The sequence below is a fragment of the Gadus morhua genome, chromosome 18, assembly GCF_902167405.1.
Source record: "Gadus morhua chromosome 18, gadMor3.0, whole genome shotgun sequence".
In the NCBI taxonomy this organism is placed as follows: Eukaryota; Metazoa; Chordata; class Actinopteri; order Gadiformes; family Gadidae; genus Gadus; species Gadus morhua.
In genome coordinates this window covers 16,813,749-16,833,145 of record NC_044065.1, presented here as the reverse complement: position 1 = coordinate 16,833,145, position 19,397 = coordinate 16,813,749, and the positions used below count along the sequence as shown (strand labels likewise).

The 19,397-nt window shown below is 47.7% G+C and overlaps 1 protein-coding gene across 4 annotated transcripts in view; it reads left to right on the top strand.

The window, feature by feature from the left end:
- vti1a (vesicle transport through interaction with t-SNAREs 1A) overlaps positions 1–19,397 on the top strand; it is a 116,690-nt gene that overhangs the window by 60,870 nt on the left and 36,423 nt on the right. For 2 of the 4 annotated variants that reach the window (XM_030340053.1, XM_030340054.1), the window contains 2 exons: positions 12,657–12,727; positions 14,606–14,667. In XM_030340053.1, the coding sequence (XP_030195913.1) occupies positions 12,657–12,727; positions 14,606–14,667 (133 nt within the window). Of the gene's footprint in view, positions 1–12,656; positions 12,728–14,605; positions 14,679–19,397 lie in introns of all 4 variants that reach the window. The other 2 variants (XM_030340055.1, XM_030340057.1) reach the window with 1 other exon arrangement.

Below are 19,397 nucleotides of genomic sequence, written 5' to 3'. Positions count from 1 at the left end.
ATCTTAAAAAACCCTGGCTAATTTAAGACGGGATTTGGGGAAATGGGAGGCAGTCTGATGAGGAGGAGAGGGCCGCGGCAGGCTTGTTTTTGTAGCCCTCACATCCGAGATGTGAGGAAATCTCTCTATTTTTCTAAATATGGGGAACATCATGTCCAGAGTGGAATAATGTAGACTCAGAACTGAAGTAAGCTGTTCCTGACGCCCCCTCTAGACCCTAATAGGCAACATCCTCCACCCTGGTCCTGTTGGTCTTGCGGGAGACAGAAGGCGTTAACTCCGTCTAATGAAAACATTGATAATGACACGCTCGCTCTCGCGGTTTGTTTAATTATGTATCTGGTACTGGGTACCATCGGGCCCCCGAAGCCCCCTCGCCTCACTTGTGGGCCTCCGTTTCATTTGTAGCTTGGGATTCTAACAGGGAGGATTTTTACTCGCATCCCCATTGCTCCCGCCCTCTCTCTCGTCCTCTTTCTCTACCTCTTCCTCCCTCGCTTTGATCCCAGCTGCATATTTCCTGTCTTTCTGTCTGTCCCTCCCTGTCATGAATTTCCACTTTCTTCATCTCCATTCCTTTCTTTATTTTATTTTACCCTGAGAAGCAAAAAGACACAAAAAAACACACTATCACATGACCATCAGTGTAATGATTTAAGTGCCTTTCCCCTAAGTGCTATGCAAGCGTAATATGTGGCATGGCTTTGATGCCGTCCCGCAGTATATCTATCACAATGCAGTCAAAGTTAACACCCTCAAAAGTTGCGACAGAGTCTTTGTCCTTTATCCTTCTCCGTGAGGACAAAGCAGCGCTTTTTCTCTCCCACATCATACCTCCCAGGTGTCCCCCGCTGATGAGCGCGTGACTCCCTCGGCTGACATGTGATCTGCCAAAGGTCTCCAAGGAGAGAGAGAGAGAGAGAGAGAGAGGGAGAGAGGGAGAGAGGGAGAGAGAGAGAGAGAGAGAGAGAGAGAGAGAGACCCTCCGCCCTGCCATCGGATGTGGCGGAATCGTTAAGCAGTCTGGTCAGCCCTTCTCGTTAGCCCCGGAGATGCCTGGTGACAGAGGTGAGGCGGCGGGCGGGCGAGGACGGGGAGCCACCGGGTCGACGCCCCCGGGGGTGCCCCGTCATGGCCGTGCCGGGCCGTGACCCGGTGCCACTGTCCCCTCCATCCATCCCCCCGTCGTCGTCGCCACCGCCAACGCCTACCCCTCGTGCCCCAAGACCGGCATCGGGGGGGGGGGGTCGCGTGGCGGGGGATGTCACGCGTCGACCTCAATTACAATCAGCGGGGTGGCACGCGGCCGGGCTGCCCCCTGTCACAGCTCATATCGCTGGGGTGGTCGGAGCTCCGACTTGGAGCTGTCTGCGGCGGGTCGTGGTTAACTCTTTCAGACCCGCCCCCGCCCAGGGAACGTTCTTGATTGGACCTTTTTTTTTTTTTATATTGTCTTTATGATGGAAGAGCCCAAAGTGGAAGAGTGGCGCTTTGTAACATGTGACGTCTTTTGAAAGACGCACAAGACAACCGGTGATGAGCAGATTAACACTCTTACCTGAATAAACTAACATAGAGTTTTGTGATACATGGCGTTGACTGACACACGACGTTGGCAGTGCGCAAAGATTAGTTTTCCTGTTTGTTTGTTGCCGGCGCTAAGGTCAACATCGGCTTTTAACTTCTTTCCGGCGCGCCGAAAAACCTAGAATCATCGTCTAGTACAAGACATACCCCTGTCATTCTAATCCGCCACTCTAAATGAAAGACACCTCTTTGCAGTGGTCTGTCAACAAACCTTGAAAGGAGAGATGGCTCAGAATAATAATTGAAAAAGTAAAATAAAGAACTGAGGTTGCTAGGGACGAATTGTCTCCGTCAAAAGGATCAGCGATTGAAAGTTCTTGAATAGAGAGTGATCATGTTCACATTTTTGTTCTCTTGCTTTTGACAAACTTGTGAAAGAAATAGAGTTGTTTGATTAGGTTAAGTCTTCAAAGTACCTTCGCAGACTTTCAAAAAAAAGTGTCCACACCTGAAACTGAACTATTGAAAGAGAGCTGTCCATATATATATTTAACATGTTTTTAAATATAGGAAAGACTTAATGCATGTAAGTATTCTGATGTTAATTCATACTAAAGCTTACTTGGGGGCAAACATAAAAAATGTTGTGGCCGCAACTAAGCTCATTTTCCGCTGATATTTGCGATCAAAGTGTTCTATAAAGAAACTGTTTTCTATAAAAGTGATACTGATACTATGGTTTGGAGAAAGATGAGTGACATTTTCTCTCCTGTTAGCATAAGGGTGAGTACATTGTGATCTGCTCAGACGTCAAACACCTGCATGCTTCCTTGTGAATCTGAATATTTGTACCCGTCTGTGGTAGCAGATTGTGTGCTAACTACATCTAGAGATGTATCTCCTTGTGCTACCTCGCTACATTAGTTGATATACCATCTGTGCATGCCAGGTACATTTGTAATTCAGCTTCATCCATTTCTTTCCTTTCTTTGCAAGGTAGCTGCATGGTACTCATACCCCTGCTGCACGAGCTAGCTCCATCCGGTTGATTCACATATGTTTCAGCTATCTACGTCCAGCTGTAATCTCTCTGCGATAGCTTAGCTATCTCAATTATTTTGTTCCCCCTCTGTGCTAGCTATCCAAATGCAGGTAGAAGATATTGTCTTCTTCATGCGTGCAGGAACCACACCTTTCCACCGCCGTGTCTGTCAATCGCTACAAGGTTGCCCAGCGTCACCGTGTTTGCTTGGTAGCGGGAAAATGACTCTAGGTTAAGATCAACCCTGGTGTACGTGAATAGGGAAATATAGCTTCCTCCCCGCTGACCAACCAGTCATCAAGAAAACATTCAGACATGAAGGCTTCACTAGAGGACATGCATAATGCAGGCGGGGCAAATAGGAGGTGGTGGTTATTGCAGACATGATGTCTTTCTTTTCTCCCTGCCTCTCTCTTAACCACTGTTCCCAGTCACAGCGGGGCCTAGTCACAGTACAACACACAAACCCATAGGGAGGCTCCCATCTCATCTCCCCATTGCCCCTCCTCCTTCTCCCTTGACACCTGCCATCCGCTGCTTCCGCCATCACCACCTCCTCCTCCTCCAGCCCCCCCCCCCCCCCCCTTCCACCCCCACCCCCTCCACCACCTCCTTCACTTCAAAAACAGAAAAAAAGCGAATGATTTTGTTTTCCGCGGCTACGATGACAGCGTCCTGCGCTCGGTTATGTAGATTAAGAGCAATAAGGAACGAGGTGCAAAGGAAAGGCGCCACAAGACAAAAGACTGAGACACGGGGAGGGAGGGGTCCGAGGGGGCTGGTTTAGAGCGAAGGCCATCCAGCGAGATGACAATTGAGTTATAATATCATGTTCATAATGAATAATTAATTAGATGCCTCCGAGGCCCGTTCGAAAGGTAGATTAAATTAGTTCTGCCATGTCTGAAAAGTTAGATATGCTTCATTAGCAGGGAAGAGGGTGGCGGGGGATGGTGACGGCTTCAGTCAGAGCTGTTTTGGAGATAATGTGACGCTCGTGGTGACACCCAGACAGTGATGCACGGCGTTTTAAAGATCCAACGTCTCCCTGGACCTCCACGCCGGAGATGTTTCAGGTGATGTGTCCCATTCCAAGGTGTGTTAATCAGGTGTGACGTTTGTATCGTGACGAACCAGATCGTGAACGTCTGCTACCGGGTTTGGATTCCTATTATTCCTTTCCAGTCGACTGTTGATTGGTCCGTTAGCCAAGGAGCCCAAAGCTATTCAACCACACAAGTGTGCTGTTAATTTAACTTCCTGCCGAGGTTTGACGCTCAACGTCTGAAATGTCAAACAACCCGATTGTTCCCCATTGGCTGTGGCATTTTATGGAAAGATATGTCTGCTAAGAAAACACCAATTCCTGTGTGTCGGTTGGTAAGCTTGGGTGTTATATTCCTTGTCTGGAAAGCAATGTAAAGAATGCGTAGACAAACGATCACACACGTGGCGCTTGTGTTTCGGATGGACGCTCCCGGCTGACAACGCGGCCAGATGACAATAAGTGGCCTTCATCTGCTTCGGCCGCTCTGCTCTTTAATGAGGGACTTGGTGTGTGTGTGTCTCTTTTGTGAAGACCACTCCATGCCTCCGATCCCTGCAGATAATGGCAACACTATTTCTCTTTCAGAGCAGAGACACATGTTGGTAATAAACCAAAAGAACAACAAGGACTTTGTGCTGGCATTGCCTTGTGTTTCTGTTTCGCTGTTACAGGGCAAGCACAATAACATAGTGTACTGTCGAGCTGTTGTTCAACGTGAGGAACATTTCAGACAAACGCACCTCACACTTTATGCCACACTTTGTGTCATGCATTTCGGTGAGCCATCGGAAGGTCAGTTAAAGGGAAAGCGCCACTCTTTGTAACATAACCAGGCACTGCTTTATATGGTTGTTTAAAAAAACATCAACTCATTTCCACTTTTTTTTCTTTTAATTGGACCGATCTTTTTCGGAAACTCATGAGGCAGTAGTCTTTTAAGAATAGAAAATTGAGTGGGACGATTCCCCTTTAAGGTGAATTAAATGTATGTTTTAATAAGCCTCTTAGGATGTCTGTATATTAAAGGAAGGTTTTTGTCAGAATTTGATGACAAATCCTTTCTCTTCTCTCTTCCTTTTAGGGGCCACAACTGCCATCATTTTGGTGTCAGGCTTTGTTTTTCAGAGATTAAGTAGTGTACTAACTGAAATTGTGAAGCTCTCTGTTAAATGACATGTGAATGATTTAATGCGCTGTGTGTTTACATCTTGTCATTTGTCATTACATTATCAGCGTACTTTTTTTTGATGTCAACTGTCATAACACTTTGGGGTTCCTCCCAACTGGCTTTTCCATCGTTGCGTGTTTGCGCTAATTATTCTCCAGGATAAATGTTGTTTTATTCATTTATTCATTCATTCATGATTCCCTTTGTTTTGAAATTAATTTCTTTTTTTACGGCAACACAGTGGCATACACACAATATACAACATAAGTCATACAATGAACAGTCATCAACAGTTAACAATTTATCTTCAATAATTAAATAATCAGCTTTATCAAACAGCACTGGGCTGGTCTACTACATAGAACCTTACGCATCCTCATGAGGATACACACACACACACACACAAACACACACACACACACACACACACACACACACACACACACACACACACACACACACACTGCTGATGAGTATTAATGAATTTAAAGTTAGGAGGAAAGATTCTTTTAGTCTCTCCAAACTGTCAGATCCCGTTGGCGCCACCACTCTTAGCGCGCCAAGCCGTTCCAATCTCCCTGGTGTTTGATGTAGGTGTTTCCAGGCCTGCATCTTCTGCGTCACTAAATGACAGTCGACAGTTCTGCAGCCCTGCAGATTCCTTGTTTGTTTTCACATTAGCTCCTGTTTTAGTTTTGGCTAGCTGCTAATGCGGCTCAACAAAGGCTATCCTTTTATCGTCGACGGAAACGGAAGGAACGGGAGTTGGACCCAAGTCAATTTAGGAAACTCAACGACTTCAAGGAACGTTTTGGGACTTTTGAGGACCTATGTGAAGTGTTGGTCCTTCTAAGGATGCTGGTCCCCGCAAAGTTGTCGTTCATATTTTGCGTGAGTGTGTGTCTTTGATTAGTGTTTGTTTGTTTGTTGTTTAACGTGGTAGCCACATGACAAGGAGCAGCTGGCCAGAAGCAGGTAGAGAACGTTCATCCGTTGAAACGGGTGTGTTGTGATCAAGTGCTGATGAAGGCAGTCTAGATGTCTTTCTGTAGGTAGTTCAGACGGCGCCCACGTACCATTTCACTTTTTATGCGCTCAGACATCCATTGAACGATGGGTAGTGGGGATGTTTGGAGCGGGTGGGGGAGGATCTGCAGCAAAGCACAATTAACAAGTGATTAATTTATTAAAAAAAGCTAAAATGTCTTATAATCATGAGGTGTTGAAGAGTGCTAAATGGTGCGGACATCGTCAGAGGACGATAATGAGGGCCGCCGCACCACGGCTTGACAAACATAATTAAGGGGTTCCACACTCTCTAAACCCCCTCTACATTAACCAGTGCGTGTTTATATATGAATGTGTGTGTGTGTGTGTGTGTGTGTGTGTGTGTGTGTGTGTGTGTGTGTGTGTGTGTGTGTGTGTGTGTGTGTGTGTGTGTGTGTGTGTGTGTGTGTGCCCGTGCTAATGAAGGTAAAATGATTTGGGCCGACAGATCTGGCTTTGCGGGAGTTTGAGGAGATGGGCATGAAGAGAGGCCCGAGGTGGGCTGTTGTACCGATAATTAAAAGGCAATAAATTAGCGTTGTGGTCTTTGATCTGCCCGTCAACTTTCTGATTAGAGACGCGAGAAGCCTTTAATCTAAAGTAATGTGATGATTACCACTCTTAAACTCTACCGGGCAAGGAGAATGACAAGTTATCTCCCTCTCTTTCGCTATTACTCACTCACTCACTCTCTCGCTCTCTCTCTCTCTCTCCTACCGCTCATTTCAAACCGTCGTCCATCTACAGCATCTGTGTGAGGAAAGTGTTTCTGTTACTCAATATTTGGACTCCAGCGGGACTTTCTATCCGTTCACGGGTTTTGTTTTAGGTGGCGATGGGGCCTTGTAGGAACGCGCTCTGTATTAATAAAACACAAGGCGGGAAGCAAATCTAAATTCTCCACTTGTGTGGACTTCAGGACAGCGAGGTTATGCCGGTGAATAGGTTAATTGAACAGAGAAGGGGAATGGAATAAATCAGTCGGATCAGATATATATTTTTTCGCCTTCCAATTGACCAGTGGCCCTCCTCTCGGAACCGAGGTATGAGCCGGGCAGCCGTCTGTGGAGAATGCACTCTTGTTTTCCATTTTAATTGAAGACCATGCAAAGTGGTGCCTTTTTTTTTTTTTATTTACCCACATAGTGTTGCTTGTATGGGGGGTTGGAGGAGCGTATTGAGTGGTTGCGGGGCCCCAGCACCCCAATGCATATTAGTTTTCATTTGGATGCTTCAGTAAGACTGGTTGATTAAGTCCAGGCAATTTGCTGACAAGAACCCCCCCTCCCCTCGCACCTCCACCTAGTCACCAAATGGTTTGGCGTTCAGGATCAGGTTCAGGGTTAATTGTAATGTGGAATATTTAAAACCCGTACCCCAAAAGCACTCTGAATGGCGTCACGCTCTGATGTGTGAGGCTCCCACAGTTCAATATCCTGCCTCCTATTTAAGTCATATTGCATCTCGTTCCTTCCCTCTCTACATGTCTCGCCGCCCAACCAGTTGAAGCCGGTACGAGCAGATCAGACGCGATGGGCGTCGTGTTCGCCGTGTTAAAGAGCTCCGCCGCCAAACCCTCTCTATTCAGTCGTTAGGTTCCCCCTCGCCGCACGAACCCAGACAGTAAGACAGGAGTAATACTTGGAGGTGGGATTGTTGGAAACGTACGGGGCAGGGCAGCACTCAAACCTCAGCCTTGAACAAACGCTTCTATTAGCGCCGGGGCGATCCTCCTCGGCCCGCCGTCGTTCGTACCGATTAAACCATCGCCTCATCATCCACCAGACGGCCTGCTCCTCCCCCCCCCCCCCCCCCCCAACGCAGAGCCTCTGTAATCAGCCGCTTACTACCACAAGGCTGATCCAGCCTGGAGGAGGAGGAGGAGGAGGAGGAGGAGGAGGAGGAGGAGGAGGAGGAAGAGGAGGAGGAGGAGGAGCTGGAGAGGAGGAGGAGGAGGAGGATGAGGAGGAGGAGGAGCTGGAGAGGAGGATGAGGGGGGAGGGAGGAGCTGGAGAGGAGGATGAGGGGGGAGGGAGGAGCTGGAGAGGAGGATGAGGGGGGAGGGAGGAGCTGGAGAGGAGGAGGAGGAGCTGGAGAGGAGGAAGAGGAGGAGGAGGAGGAGCTGGAGAGGAGGAAGAGGAGGAGGAGGAGGAGCTGGAGAGGAGGATGAGGGGGAGGAGGGAGAAGGAGGGAAGAAGACATTAGGGGAGGAGAGGATGAAGGGTTAGGAGAGGATGGTGAGAGGTTATAGGCGGAGGGAGGTGGGAGGAGAGGGGATATGTTGTGCGGGATGATGAATAGGCTGCACTAACAGAGATCCGTCTTCATCAGAAGTGATTTGTCAGAGTGGGAGCGGGTGGAGGGTCAGGGGCGAGGCAGAGGAATAAAACACCCGCTGACGGAGGGGGGAGAGAGGGCCGGGAGATCCTCTGTCGCTGCCTACCACTGCTGCTACTGCTGCTCACATGGCACATGGGGTCCGAACCCAGCCGTCCACAGTACTGCCTGCTCAAAATACTACCGGGGTTCATCCCGACTAGCTCTTGAAGGTTTGCTGTTATTATGTATTTTTTTTGTTCTGAAGGATGTGCCATACGTATATCTAAGACAGGACTGTACAGTATTAAACCACAACTCAATAGGGAACCAAACTGATTCTATCATGTCTTGATTAGATCTACTTTAATTGATTTTACACTTAAATCCAGAGCAACATACTGGAGGGGTTGGGAGGGCCTCCAGTGTCCTACACACAACCTATCCGGACCCTTCCATCCGCCGTGTTCCTGCCCAGCCGGCCTATAGCTGGCGGTTCACACACAGCCCCACAGTGGTGGCGTCAGCCTCATGGCAGACTCTCATAGCCCACATCGACCTCTCAGAGCACTGCTCCGCCCGCTCACCTCCTCCACCACCGCCAGCCCCTTTGTACCTCCACCTTCAGCAGCACCACCACCAACCCCCGTCTCCACCTCCCCCGTCCCCCTAGCGCCCAGGCGGTTGGCTCCTCTTCATCAGCAGTTGTAGCGCGGCGCCGTGTGGCAGAGGTGTGACGTCGGGGAGACGCTGGCCGCACGGCCCCTGGGCGTGTAGCGCTACCACCGGCATCCCTGCGAGGCTCGGGGCCTTTGATTGCGGTGATGACAGAATGTCACCCGGCTGCAGACCCAAAGCCCTCGCAGCAAAACAGGAAAAGCCCCTCGGTGGGAAAGTGTTCAAAGACGGCTAACTTTGTTCACCTGGGAGTCCCGTGGAAGTTGACTGTGGTGCTGTGTGTGTGCGTGTGTGTGCGCGCTCGTGTTAGATAGTGTGTGTGTGTTGTACCTACCCGCCAGGGAACGCTTCCCCGGGCTGCGTCTCTCTTTCGTTGATGTGTGTGTGTGTGTGTGTGTGTGTGTGTGTGTGTGTGTGTGTGTGTGTGGGAGTGTGTGTGCGAGCACTATGTCCGGACAGAAGTGTGTGTGGTAACCTTCAAAACGCGGTCTCTCTCGCCCTGGGAGCGAGCAATGTCAGCTCCTGCAGCTCCTCTCTCTGTGTCTCTCTCGTTCTCTGTGTCTCTCTCCCTCTTATCGCTCTGGGGAAGAAGAGGAGGAGGTGGAGGAGGAGGAGGAAGAGCAGGATGAGAGCAGGGAGGTGGATAGGGGCCGAGGAGCCACACGGACCCCCGCTCTCAAACATCTCCTGTAAAATTGATGATGTGTCCAATTATGATAGGGCCGTGGAGGGAGGGAGGGAGGGAGGGAGGGAGGGAGGGAGGCCGGTCGGCCGGCCGGGGAGGGTCATAGGGAAGACTGTTTGGCCCTCTGACTGGCCTCGTCGTCGGGGTGAGGGTGGGGCTTACTGCGTCGGGCCAACTGGATGACTTGATGCATACAAAACTGCAGTGCTGAAACGCTTGTGTGAGATATCGTCAAACATGGAACATGAAGAGCCGCCATTGGTGGTCATTAGAGATGAGTCTCTGTCATTACTGTAGCCAAATCAGATATTCCAGACCTAAATTATCAGTGAAAGTAATCAAGTATTAAACATAAATCCAGATTTAGTAATTGTTAATTATGTGTATTGTGTAAAGCAGTCTATATGTTCTGCAAATTTTAAATTTTAAACATAAATCTGTAATAAGTTAAATTTTTTAATTATTATTTGTGGATTATTTTAAGCATTATTTATTGACATAAAAAAGAAGTCCATAATAATAATGAATCTGTCCACAAAACACATCGGTAGCAAAGAAAAAGATTGAGGCATGTTGCAGGTCTCTAATGGGGAGGACAATTGATTGTACGTCAGTACTGCCTGGACTGTAAATAATGGACTTTGCTGTTCATGATGAGTAATGTTTGGGCATCAGCCTTGAGTTCCCGACCCATTAGTCGGTGTTAATGAAAAGATAATTTTGTAAACCACCCTAGTTATTGAGGACCAACCCTTTATATAGCTTGTTCTGATGCACGCGGATCAACACCCGATCAATACTCGGATAAGGTTTGAGTGAGTAGGAAATACGGTGAGATGAGTGGGGTATGTGTGTTCTCGGCTGAACCCGATAGCTCACGGTAGATCTGTTCAGATGTCCTCACTACAACGTACAGACGGGCAGTCGTTGTGTTTCATCCCTCAGCCTTTCTCCCAGTCCCCTGCTGTTTACAGAACAATCTATTTACAGTCAAGTGTATCCGTACAAGCTTGCATGTACCACATGGACATACATTCGTCGATCTCTTGAAATGTCTATCGCTGTCCTTTCTGCTGTTAACCCTGAAATTCCCATCTCGGATTAATGAATAACCATTGAATGATCTGAGCTCGGTTTTACTTCCAAACAATTACACTAGATGGTAGCCAACCTACTTTTACCTTTATATCAGGCAGTAGGCTTGGAGGTCATGGTGAAAACGTTTCCTCAGTGGCCAGGATTGCATTGTGACTGACGATATGGCAGCATATCCGCTCACGTCTCAATGTATTACATTTTGTTAGGCCTATTGGTTTGAAAGGCTGGATGGGTACTGGTTTCACTTCTTATTATTAAAGGCTTCTTCTCAAATGGCAATCTTTGTCATGACTCGACCATACGCCTTGAGAAACACAAGCCAAAGGTCACCGGACACAGGGAAGAGGAACGCAAAGGTCAATCCGAGTGGCCGCCTGGGTTCTTCCGTGTGAACGTCACGGCCATTTTAAATCATTATTTTTCCAATCAGGGTGTGAAGCGTCGTGCTATTCAACAGCAGCACAACGTGTGGCTGAACACTGGCTTGATGTAATGTCTTAATTCAGGCGCTGTGTTTCCGTCGTACTTGACTTATTCCCCTAACTTTCCAACACTAATTATTATGTGCTGGTACATTAGGGGAGAGTTAAACAGTCCAGGGCTGGTGCGGGCGCGGCGTAATGCAGTAATGGGCTTGTTAAACGGACCTTTGGGGATGTGTATTTTAGTAGTTTAGCGAGACGGAGCGAGGCCTCTGAGCCAGGGTCATTTAAATTGTTAATAGCCGCTCAAACAGGAGGAATATTTTCCACGCTAACGAGGAACGTTTGAGGAGGATTAATAGGAAATTATTTATCCTCTCCACCCATATTTGGAACTGCAGAGAATGTTTCCTTCATCCTGAAGGAAACATGGTTATTCATTTTTGCTGGACATATTTGTGAAATTCCACCGGTCAGAGAACATCTTGTTCAATAGCATTTTAGGCAGAGCAGTTAAATAAATTGACTATAGAGGAACCCTTGTATTAGAACTACTAATTAAATACCAATCGAACCACTCTGAGATTATCAGCATACATGCTGTCATTCAGGTAAATTCAGCCTCAAACACTGTGTTGTATTTCATTGTTTCCTCCTGGTTTTATTTTCGCTCTGGATTACATCTACCTCCTTTCCCCCGGCGTTGTGGTTTCACCAAAACAAAGAGCAACCCTAATGGACGCCTTCAGAGATCATTGGGTCGCGGGGATGCCGAGAGTATGACGGATGGGAATGGGAGATGAACTGTTGGGAGGTGAAGCCCCTCAGATGGAGAAGATTGACGATTAGGACGTAGTGGAAGCTAGGAGCAGTAGGTTAGGGAGGGAGCGATGCATCATGGGAGTTACCCCCACCGCCAGTAAACAATCCTCCGTCTGGGCTCCTTGGGCAGGACTTTCTCGGGATGGTGTAACGCTGTTCTGCTCGTTAGATTATAATCTAGAAACATCACATGACACACACATTTTGTAAGCTTGATTAAAAACAATACAGTCAACCCCCCTCCAAAACACACCCCCTCACCCCTAAACACACACAAACGCACACCGCCGTCTCGGTAGTCATTTACTCCTTGGCCGCCGTCCTCGCGGGGGACAGAGACTGATAGGTGTGCTTAGCTCTTTAACACAACATTTACCCTACGACTCACTGTCGGCCTGGGCGCCAGGGTGGCCGGTCGTTAATACCAGTGTTGTTCCGGTTATTAATACCTGCGTCCAACCTCTAATATCCCTGTAATACGTCCTGTTTGTCACGTCGCTGTCTGACTGCTCCGTTTAATCTGGAGATCCCTCAATGTGTCGCATCCATGATTAGAAACTAATGACGGCGGGACGGTGTGAGTGTGTGTGTGTGTGTGTGTGTGTCTGTGTCTGTGTCTGTGTGTGTGTGTGTGTGTGTGTGTGTGTGTGTGTGTGTGTGTGTGTGTGTGTGTGTGCATGGTAGAAGTTGGATAAAACATGTTGACGACGAGCATTGCTGGCACTTTCTTCTGTTGACCTGACCGGCTGCACCTTGAGATCGGTACATCATTAATGCTGTGTCTGTTTGTTTGTTTCTCACAGAGCAAATCGGTCAGGAGATGCTCTCCAACCTGAACACTGACCGCGAGAAGATCCAGAGAGCTAGAGAGAGGGTGAGGACATTCACACGCACACACACACACGCATCCGCGCACACGCATGCACACGCACTCACTCACTCACTCACTCATTCCCACAGACTCAATCTCTCACGCATACACACACCTGGGCATGGGCTCTCTCACTTACCAACAAACACACACACGCACACACACACACACACACACACACACACACACACACACACACACACACACACACACACACACACACACACACACACAGCCCCAGTCTGCCGAGAGCTCTCTGTTTTGACAACGATTAAATAGCTTTATTGGCATGAAATAATACAAATTTGAATTCTGTCAAAGCATAGCTGATATCAAAGTAATATCAATGCAGAAAAATGAACAGTCAAATCACTAATGGATAAATAAATAGTCGTCAAGAGACATAGGGAGAGGAAGACAAAGTCAGACAGACAATGAGGCAGAGGGGGAGATGGAGAGAGAGGAAGGACGATGGACGGACAGAGAGACGGGACAGGCATGGAATGACAGAGGCCATGAAAGAGGTCTGAGATCCTCTTTGCATGAAAGATAAACAAACAGGCGGAAGAGTAAACATCAATATTTCCCTCACCCCCCCACAAACACACACAAACACACAGTCTCCTCTCGCTATCACTTTGCTCTCAGCGGGAGGGGTGTGTGGCCTTTTATTTATTTTTCTTCTCTGATGTGTGAGAGCTGGGGGTTAGGACTGGGGGTCTGAAGGAAGCGGGTTGACACCTCTCCACAGCGCCCCCATAGGCTGACACAGGCAACTGCACCCTCTGCACTTCCTGGCCTCCTCCAGAAAAACACACCCCCGCCATTCATGTGTTCATAAGGATTCCACGCGTTCCTTTGTCCTTGCACAGCTGTTTTATCATCAAGGGATGTCACACATGTTTTTAATGAAAGTAGACTTATGAGCTATGATAAGAAATATGGAGGAAGGGAATATAGAGATGTTCTTTTTGGAAGTAGTTTGCACAGAAAGGATTTACAGTGGTCTTCTCCTCTTGAGAGGGAGATGGAAAAAAGCTAGAGATGTGGAGGGAGACGGAGAGTTAAAAAGGCAGGAAGTATAGCAAAAGGACAAGGTGTGTGTGTGTGTGTGTGTGTGTATTTGTGCATTTGTGTGCAAGCGGAATGATTTAATGAGAATCAGAAAGGGATTTATTTTGGTATGAACAGTAACACATAAATACACACTCCTACCTTCACTCTTATAGACACACACACACACACACACACACACACACACACCCTCCTCCACTGTGCACCTGAGATGTGCCAACAGTTAGAATTCAGTGGCGCCTCTTCCTGCAGTGTCAGCGTTTATATATAAACACACACGACACACAGAAGACACACCAGACACCTTCTCCAGGCTCTCCAACTGTTCCCTTCACTCCTGAGCCCTCACTTCTTCAGATACAACAAACTTTTTCTGTGACCTCAGAGGGAGCGAGTTTGAGCGAGAGGGACTGAAAGAGAGACGGAGAGAATTGTAGAGGGACTAAAAGAAAAGATGTCTTGTGAGCAAACTGATAGCAACGCGATTTTCTCAACCCCTTCCCCTAACGGACTTCCTGTTTCTCCTCTACCTGTCTTCACTCTCCCCCTTACTCGTCCCTCCTGTCTGTCTCTTTTTCTCCCTGTCTGTCGTACCAGTCTCTCCCCCCCTGTCTCTCTCACCTTATGCATGTGCTTTGACACCTGGGGGCTCAGTATGCATAGTCAGTAGGACAAAGTGGCTCCCAGAACTCCTCTGGACGAGAATAACTGGATTTTGTAAAAGTGAAAAATAGTGCATCATGTTGTTGACGACACTTGTCTCCCCCTCTCCCTCCCCCCTCCCTCCCTCCCCCGTCCTACCCTTAGCTGAGGGAGACGGACGCCAACCTGGGCAAGAGCTCGCGGATCCTCACCGGCATGCTCAGAAGGTAAGAGCCAGGTAGGCCCCATCTCTCTATGCTTTACCTTTCCACTCCTGTCCCTCGCCTAACCCAGTACAGAAATCCTTTACACCTGCCCACACCTGATCCACAGTCAGCTGTGTAGAGGGTACCTTTACACCTGCACACGCCTGACCCACGCTGGAAACCTTTCGCGGGGTTCATGTTAAGGGTTGCCTTTACAAATGTTTGTCTGAACCTAAGCCTGTGTTCCCTTAGTGGCAGTGACTGTGAGAAAGGGCTTAACTTGTCTATAACCTCGCTACACCTGAACAGAAGCCATCACACCATCCGACCGGCCTCCCACCACGAGGTCTTCAACGCGTGGGTTCAGCCAGTCTGTTTACAGCCAGGAAAAAATAGTTTTTGAAAAGGATTACAGCAAAGTGGTTCACTAACCTTAAGTCTTTTGATCCTTGCGTTTCCTCACAAGGGGTATCTGTGTGTGGGTTTGTGTGTGTATGTGTGTGTGCTTTCTTTGTAATGATAAACTACAAATCAAACCGCACAATGTTTAACAACAGACATGTATGGGAGTGCTGCAGCTGTCTGTCTGGTGCCGTGACCGGGCGGGCTTTGCCCTGTCAAAGGAACTCAGAGAAGGTTCCGGAGTCATCTCTGTACGCCCCACTGCTCCTCCCCTCCATTCTTCTTCTTCATCTTCATCGTCCTCCTCCTCCTCCTGCTCATTTCGTGTTTGGTATTTCAGTTTATTCATTTTCTATAAGGAATCAACCAACTCTTTGTCAGACATTTTCTCTCTTTGTAACCGCAGCCGTGCACGCCCTCACTCTGGTGTGTGTGTGTGAGTGCGTGCGTGCCCGTTTGTGCGTGTGGGTGCATGTGTTTGCGAGCCAACCGGTCCCTCGAATCCACCTGCTATCTGACATAAACTCTGAGACGGAACGTATTTATGCACGCACACATGGACACACCCACCCACGCACGCCAACACATATACATACACAGAAACATAGAAACGTCCACACATGCATCGATGGATACATGTATATCTATACATCCAGACACAGACACACACAGACAATTACACGCACACATGCCCACACAAACACATCCCCCCCCACACACACAACTTTACACAAAGTCCCCAGCCCCCAAACACAGGCACGCACACACACACACAAGCTCAGACACACACACACACACACACACACACACACACACACACACACACACACACACACACACAGCCAGCCACAGCGTAATTTCTCGACACATCTCCATTTTATAAAGTGTCTACTCGTGAACCATGACGACACGTTCCTGTTTCCGCAGCGACGCTTTGATTAAGAGGAATATGTAAATGACAGGAGAAAAAGCCCAGCCCAGGGAGGAAGTACCAATTGAAATGGATGCTTCAGTGCTTCTGGACAATTTAGAGGGCGGCTCCAGGGCGGCCGACACTTAGAGGGAGAGAGAGAGGGAGAGAGAGAGAGAGAGAGAGAGAGAGAGAGAGAGAGAGAGAGGGAGAGAGAGAGAGAGAGAGAGAGAGAGAGAGAGAGAGAGAGAGAGATGGAAAAGGGGAGAGAGAGGTTGAGAGAGAGACGGGGAGAGAGCGGGGATATGGGCTGAGGAAGGCAGACGGCCAGGACAGAGGTGTGATGCCGACTGTAACCGATATTTCTGCATATGTCTCCATTTTGTCAAGTCTGATTAGAGGGGTTTGGGGGGGGGGGGCTGTTTGCTGGGATGGTTGGTTAGTAGCGTGTGTGGGGGGGGCGGACGCTCGGCGGCGTGTCAACTGAAGCTGTCCTGGAATCATTCATCATCCCCCCCCCCCCCCCTCCGCCCCGGTAAATAACACACGCTTATTTCAATATTATCCTATTAATGTTAAAGTTCAGCTGTCACCTAATGGGACGACTTAATCAGAGAGAGAGAGAGGGGGGGGGGTGGGCACCACTTCCTCCCCCCCTCCCCCCCTCCCCCCCTGGTCCTCACCTCCTCTTGTGTAACGCTCCGCTCAAATCAGGATTTATGAGAGCGGGGGTCCTGTCGTCTCTCCCCGCCGCCAACGTCGCGTCTTTCTGCTTGACGGACGACAACCCCCCCCCCCCCCCACACACACACTGCCAGCATCCCTCCCTCCTCCTCTGTGGTTTATAAGAAAGTAGTTTTCTTCCCTCTTTGTTTGAATAAAAGCTGGCATGTCTTTTGTGTCTTTTGTGTTGAGTTTTCTTCTTTTTTTTTTTCCTTCTTCAGGGGTCGAAGCTTTGACTCTGGAATCATTTGTTACCGTGAATAAAAACAACCCGCAGACAGACTACTCTTCCTCCCTCTCCCGGTTTGGGCGATTCCTCCTGTTTGCACAGTTTATTTCATGATTTGCTCCGGTGATGATTAATAGTGTGTTTATATTGGGTGTCAGGGCCATGTTGTTTAGTTTCGCTACCCCCCCCCTCCCCTTGCTCTCTGTCTCTCTCTCTCTCACTCTCTCGCTCTCTCTCGCTCTCTCGCTCTCTCGCTCTCTCGCTCTCTCTCTCTCTCTCTTGCTCTCTATCTCCCTCGCTCACTCTATCACTTTGGTCCTTAAGAGTTGTTGTGTGTTTGTTTTTCTAGTTGTAGTCGTATTTTGTGCTTTTGTTTGTCCTAACCACCGTTTCCCAACCTTGCGGTCGGTTGATATGCATATACTGTTGCAGGAGAGTACTGGCAAAAAAGCAATAGATATTTGATGCATTTTCAGAGAAAGAAAATATAGATATTAAAGGTCTCTTAAAGGTCCTGTTTGCACGCACTACATGAATAATTTTGTGAACTACTCCTCATCCCTTATGTTGGTGTGATGTGCCCTCGGTCCCAAGTAGAGATAGAGGATTCAGAAATAACAAGGTCACAGGCCAAAGAAAACGTCCTTGGCATTTGGTCTTAACTGCTTTTCAAATGTTCGGAAAATATGGGTCATTCTGATGAACTTTAACTTTACGTTCCATGATTTAAATAAAGTGTTGAAGGAGTCTCCCTCCACCAAGGCCATATGAGTCTAATGGCGGTGATGGGTGAACACGGACCTGCTGGTTCCAGTCTAGACTGGCAGGGCTCCTGTCCTGTCTGTCTGGTTGCTCTCACCCACAGAGCACCAATTAGACACTCATTAGTCCTGCTGCTCAGGTTCAAGACAGCCAATTAATTTCAAGACTCTGTGAAAATCACTTGTTGTCGGTAAGACCTTTACCAGACACACCTCCCGCAAAGCTGTTGTTTTGTCACGAATAACTACGGTCAAATAAAGTAGAGTAAGATAACTGATTAAGTCTTGATTTTAGTAGTGGGATGGTCGTGGTTTTGGTCATGTTCCATTGATTGTAACGGAAAGGGTCACACAGATGTGTGGTGCCAGGTCATATTTGCAGACACTATGATTATGCTGCACTTGATCAGGGACAGCATTTGTTTGTTTAAACATGTTTGTCACATTGAAATTAATCCATGTAATCTGATGTTGAAGTATAAATGTTTTGAATGCTTTGTTACTCGAATGCACCTCATGATGTAATTTGTATTCATGGTAATGGTGAGATAAGGTTAAATGAATGAATTGATGAACAGAGCATAAAATCTGGTCACAACACAATTGCTAATCACACCACTTCACTGTCTTTCCAAAAACCCAATGACTCTCAGCATTTTTCTTTCAAAATAAAAGCACACACCGTTTTAACAAGTAGCTCCTTGGCGAACAAAAGGTAGTTGAGCTTCAAGGCTTCATTCCTATTCACTGAACTGCTTATTCTGTTTATTTTCTAGAAAGCAAGGGAGTGGGGTCGGGCTGTAGTCAAACAAATATAATCTTGGTAGACTGCAATTTTAACAATCTCAACAACCAAAATAAATATGAAAAATCTGCCGTGTAAGATAACAGTATAATAAACAGTAGGTTTTGTTATTTGTATTATAATGGGTCTGAATGGATGACGCTGCCCTTCGGGCTAAGGTGCCAATTCGGATTTGTTCAAACTCAAAGCCAATCGAGCCTTACACACGAGTTGAAAAAATAAGGTGGGAAAAAAGAATGCCTTACGTATGCCTACATACTTTACTTTCTCTACACTTCACAAACCTTTTGGTCCATCTTTTTATCCTAGTTGGTGTCGATTAGTTTGGAGATGAATTCATTTTGCATAGTTACGACTAGCAGTCTTCCTTCAGTTGGACCAGTTTAAGGTTTGCCAGACCTAAGTGTTTGGACCTCCTGTCTCTAAAGTCGTATAGTATGTCTCATACCATATGATTATCAAAACAGAACCGACGGAGCCTTCAATATTATTTGTATTCATAATGGATGTTATTTCCAACATAATATAGCCTATCACTCAAAAATATAACGCATCCGTCTTCATATGTCCCTCCCGCCCGGAAAATATTGGATTAAGAAGCGTTTATTTTCTTCGGAAAATAACACCAGCGATTGTCCGACCGAGGACCCAACGACCAGAACCTGACAGCCCCAGAGTGTAGAGAAGAGACCGGTAAAATGGCGGAGTTGTCTGGAAAATGGACGAGTTGGGTCAAATGTTTAAAAGCCGGTCCCTCAAACATCAGCCCCCCCCCCCCCACTCCTGACGGGGTGACTGGGAGAAGCACGCAGTGTGGTTTCAGCGTCCTCACGTCCTCGCCCTGTGAATTATTCAGCCCATTATGTGAACTCCTGAGGGTTTTAATTATATTGTCACGGGCACAGCCGTCTCATTAACATT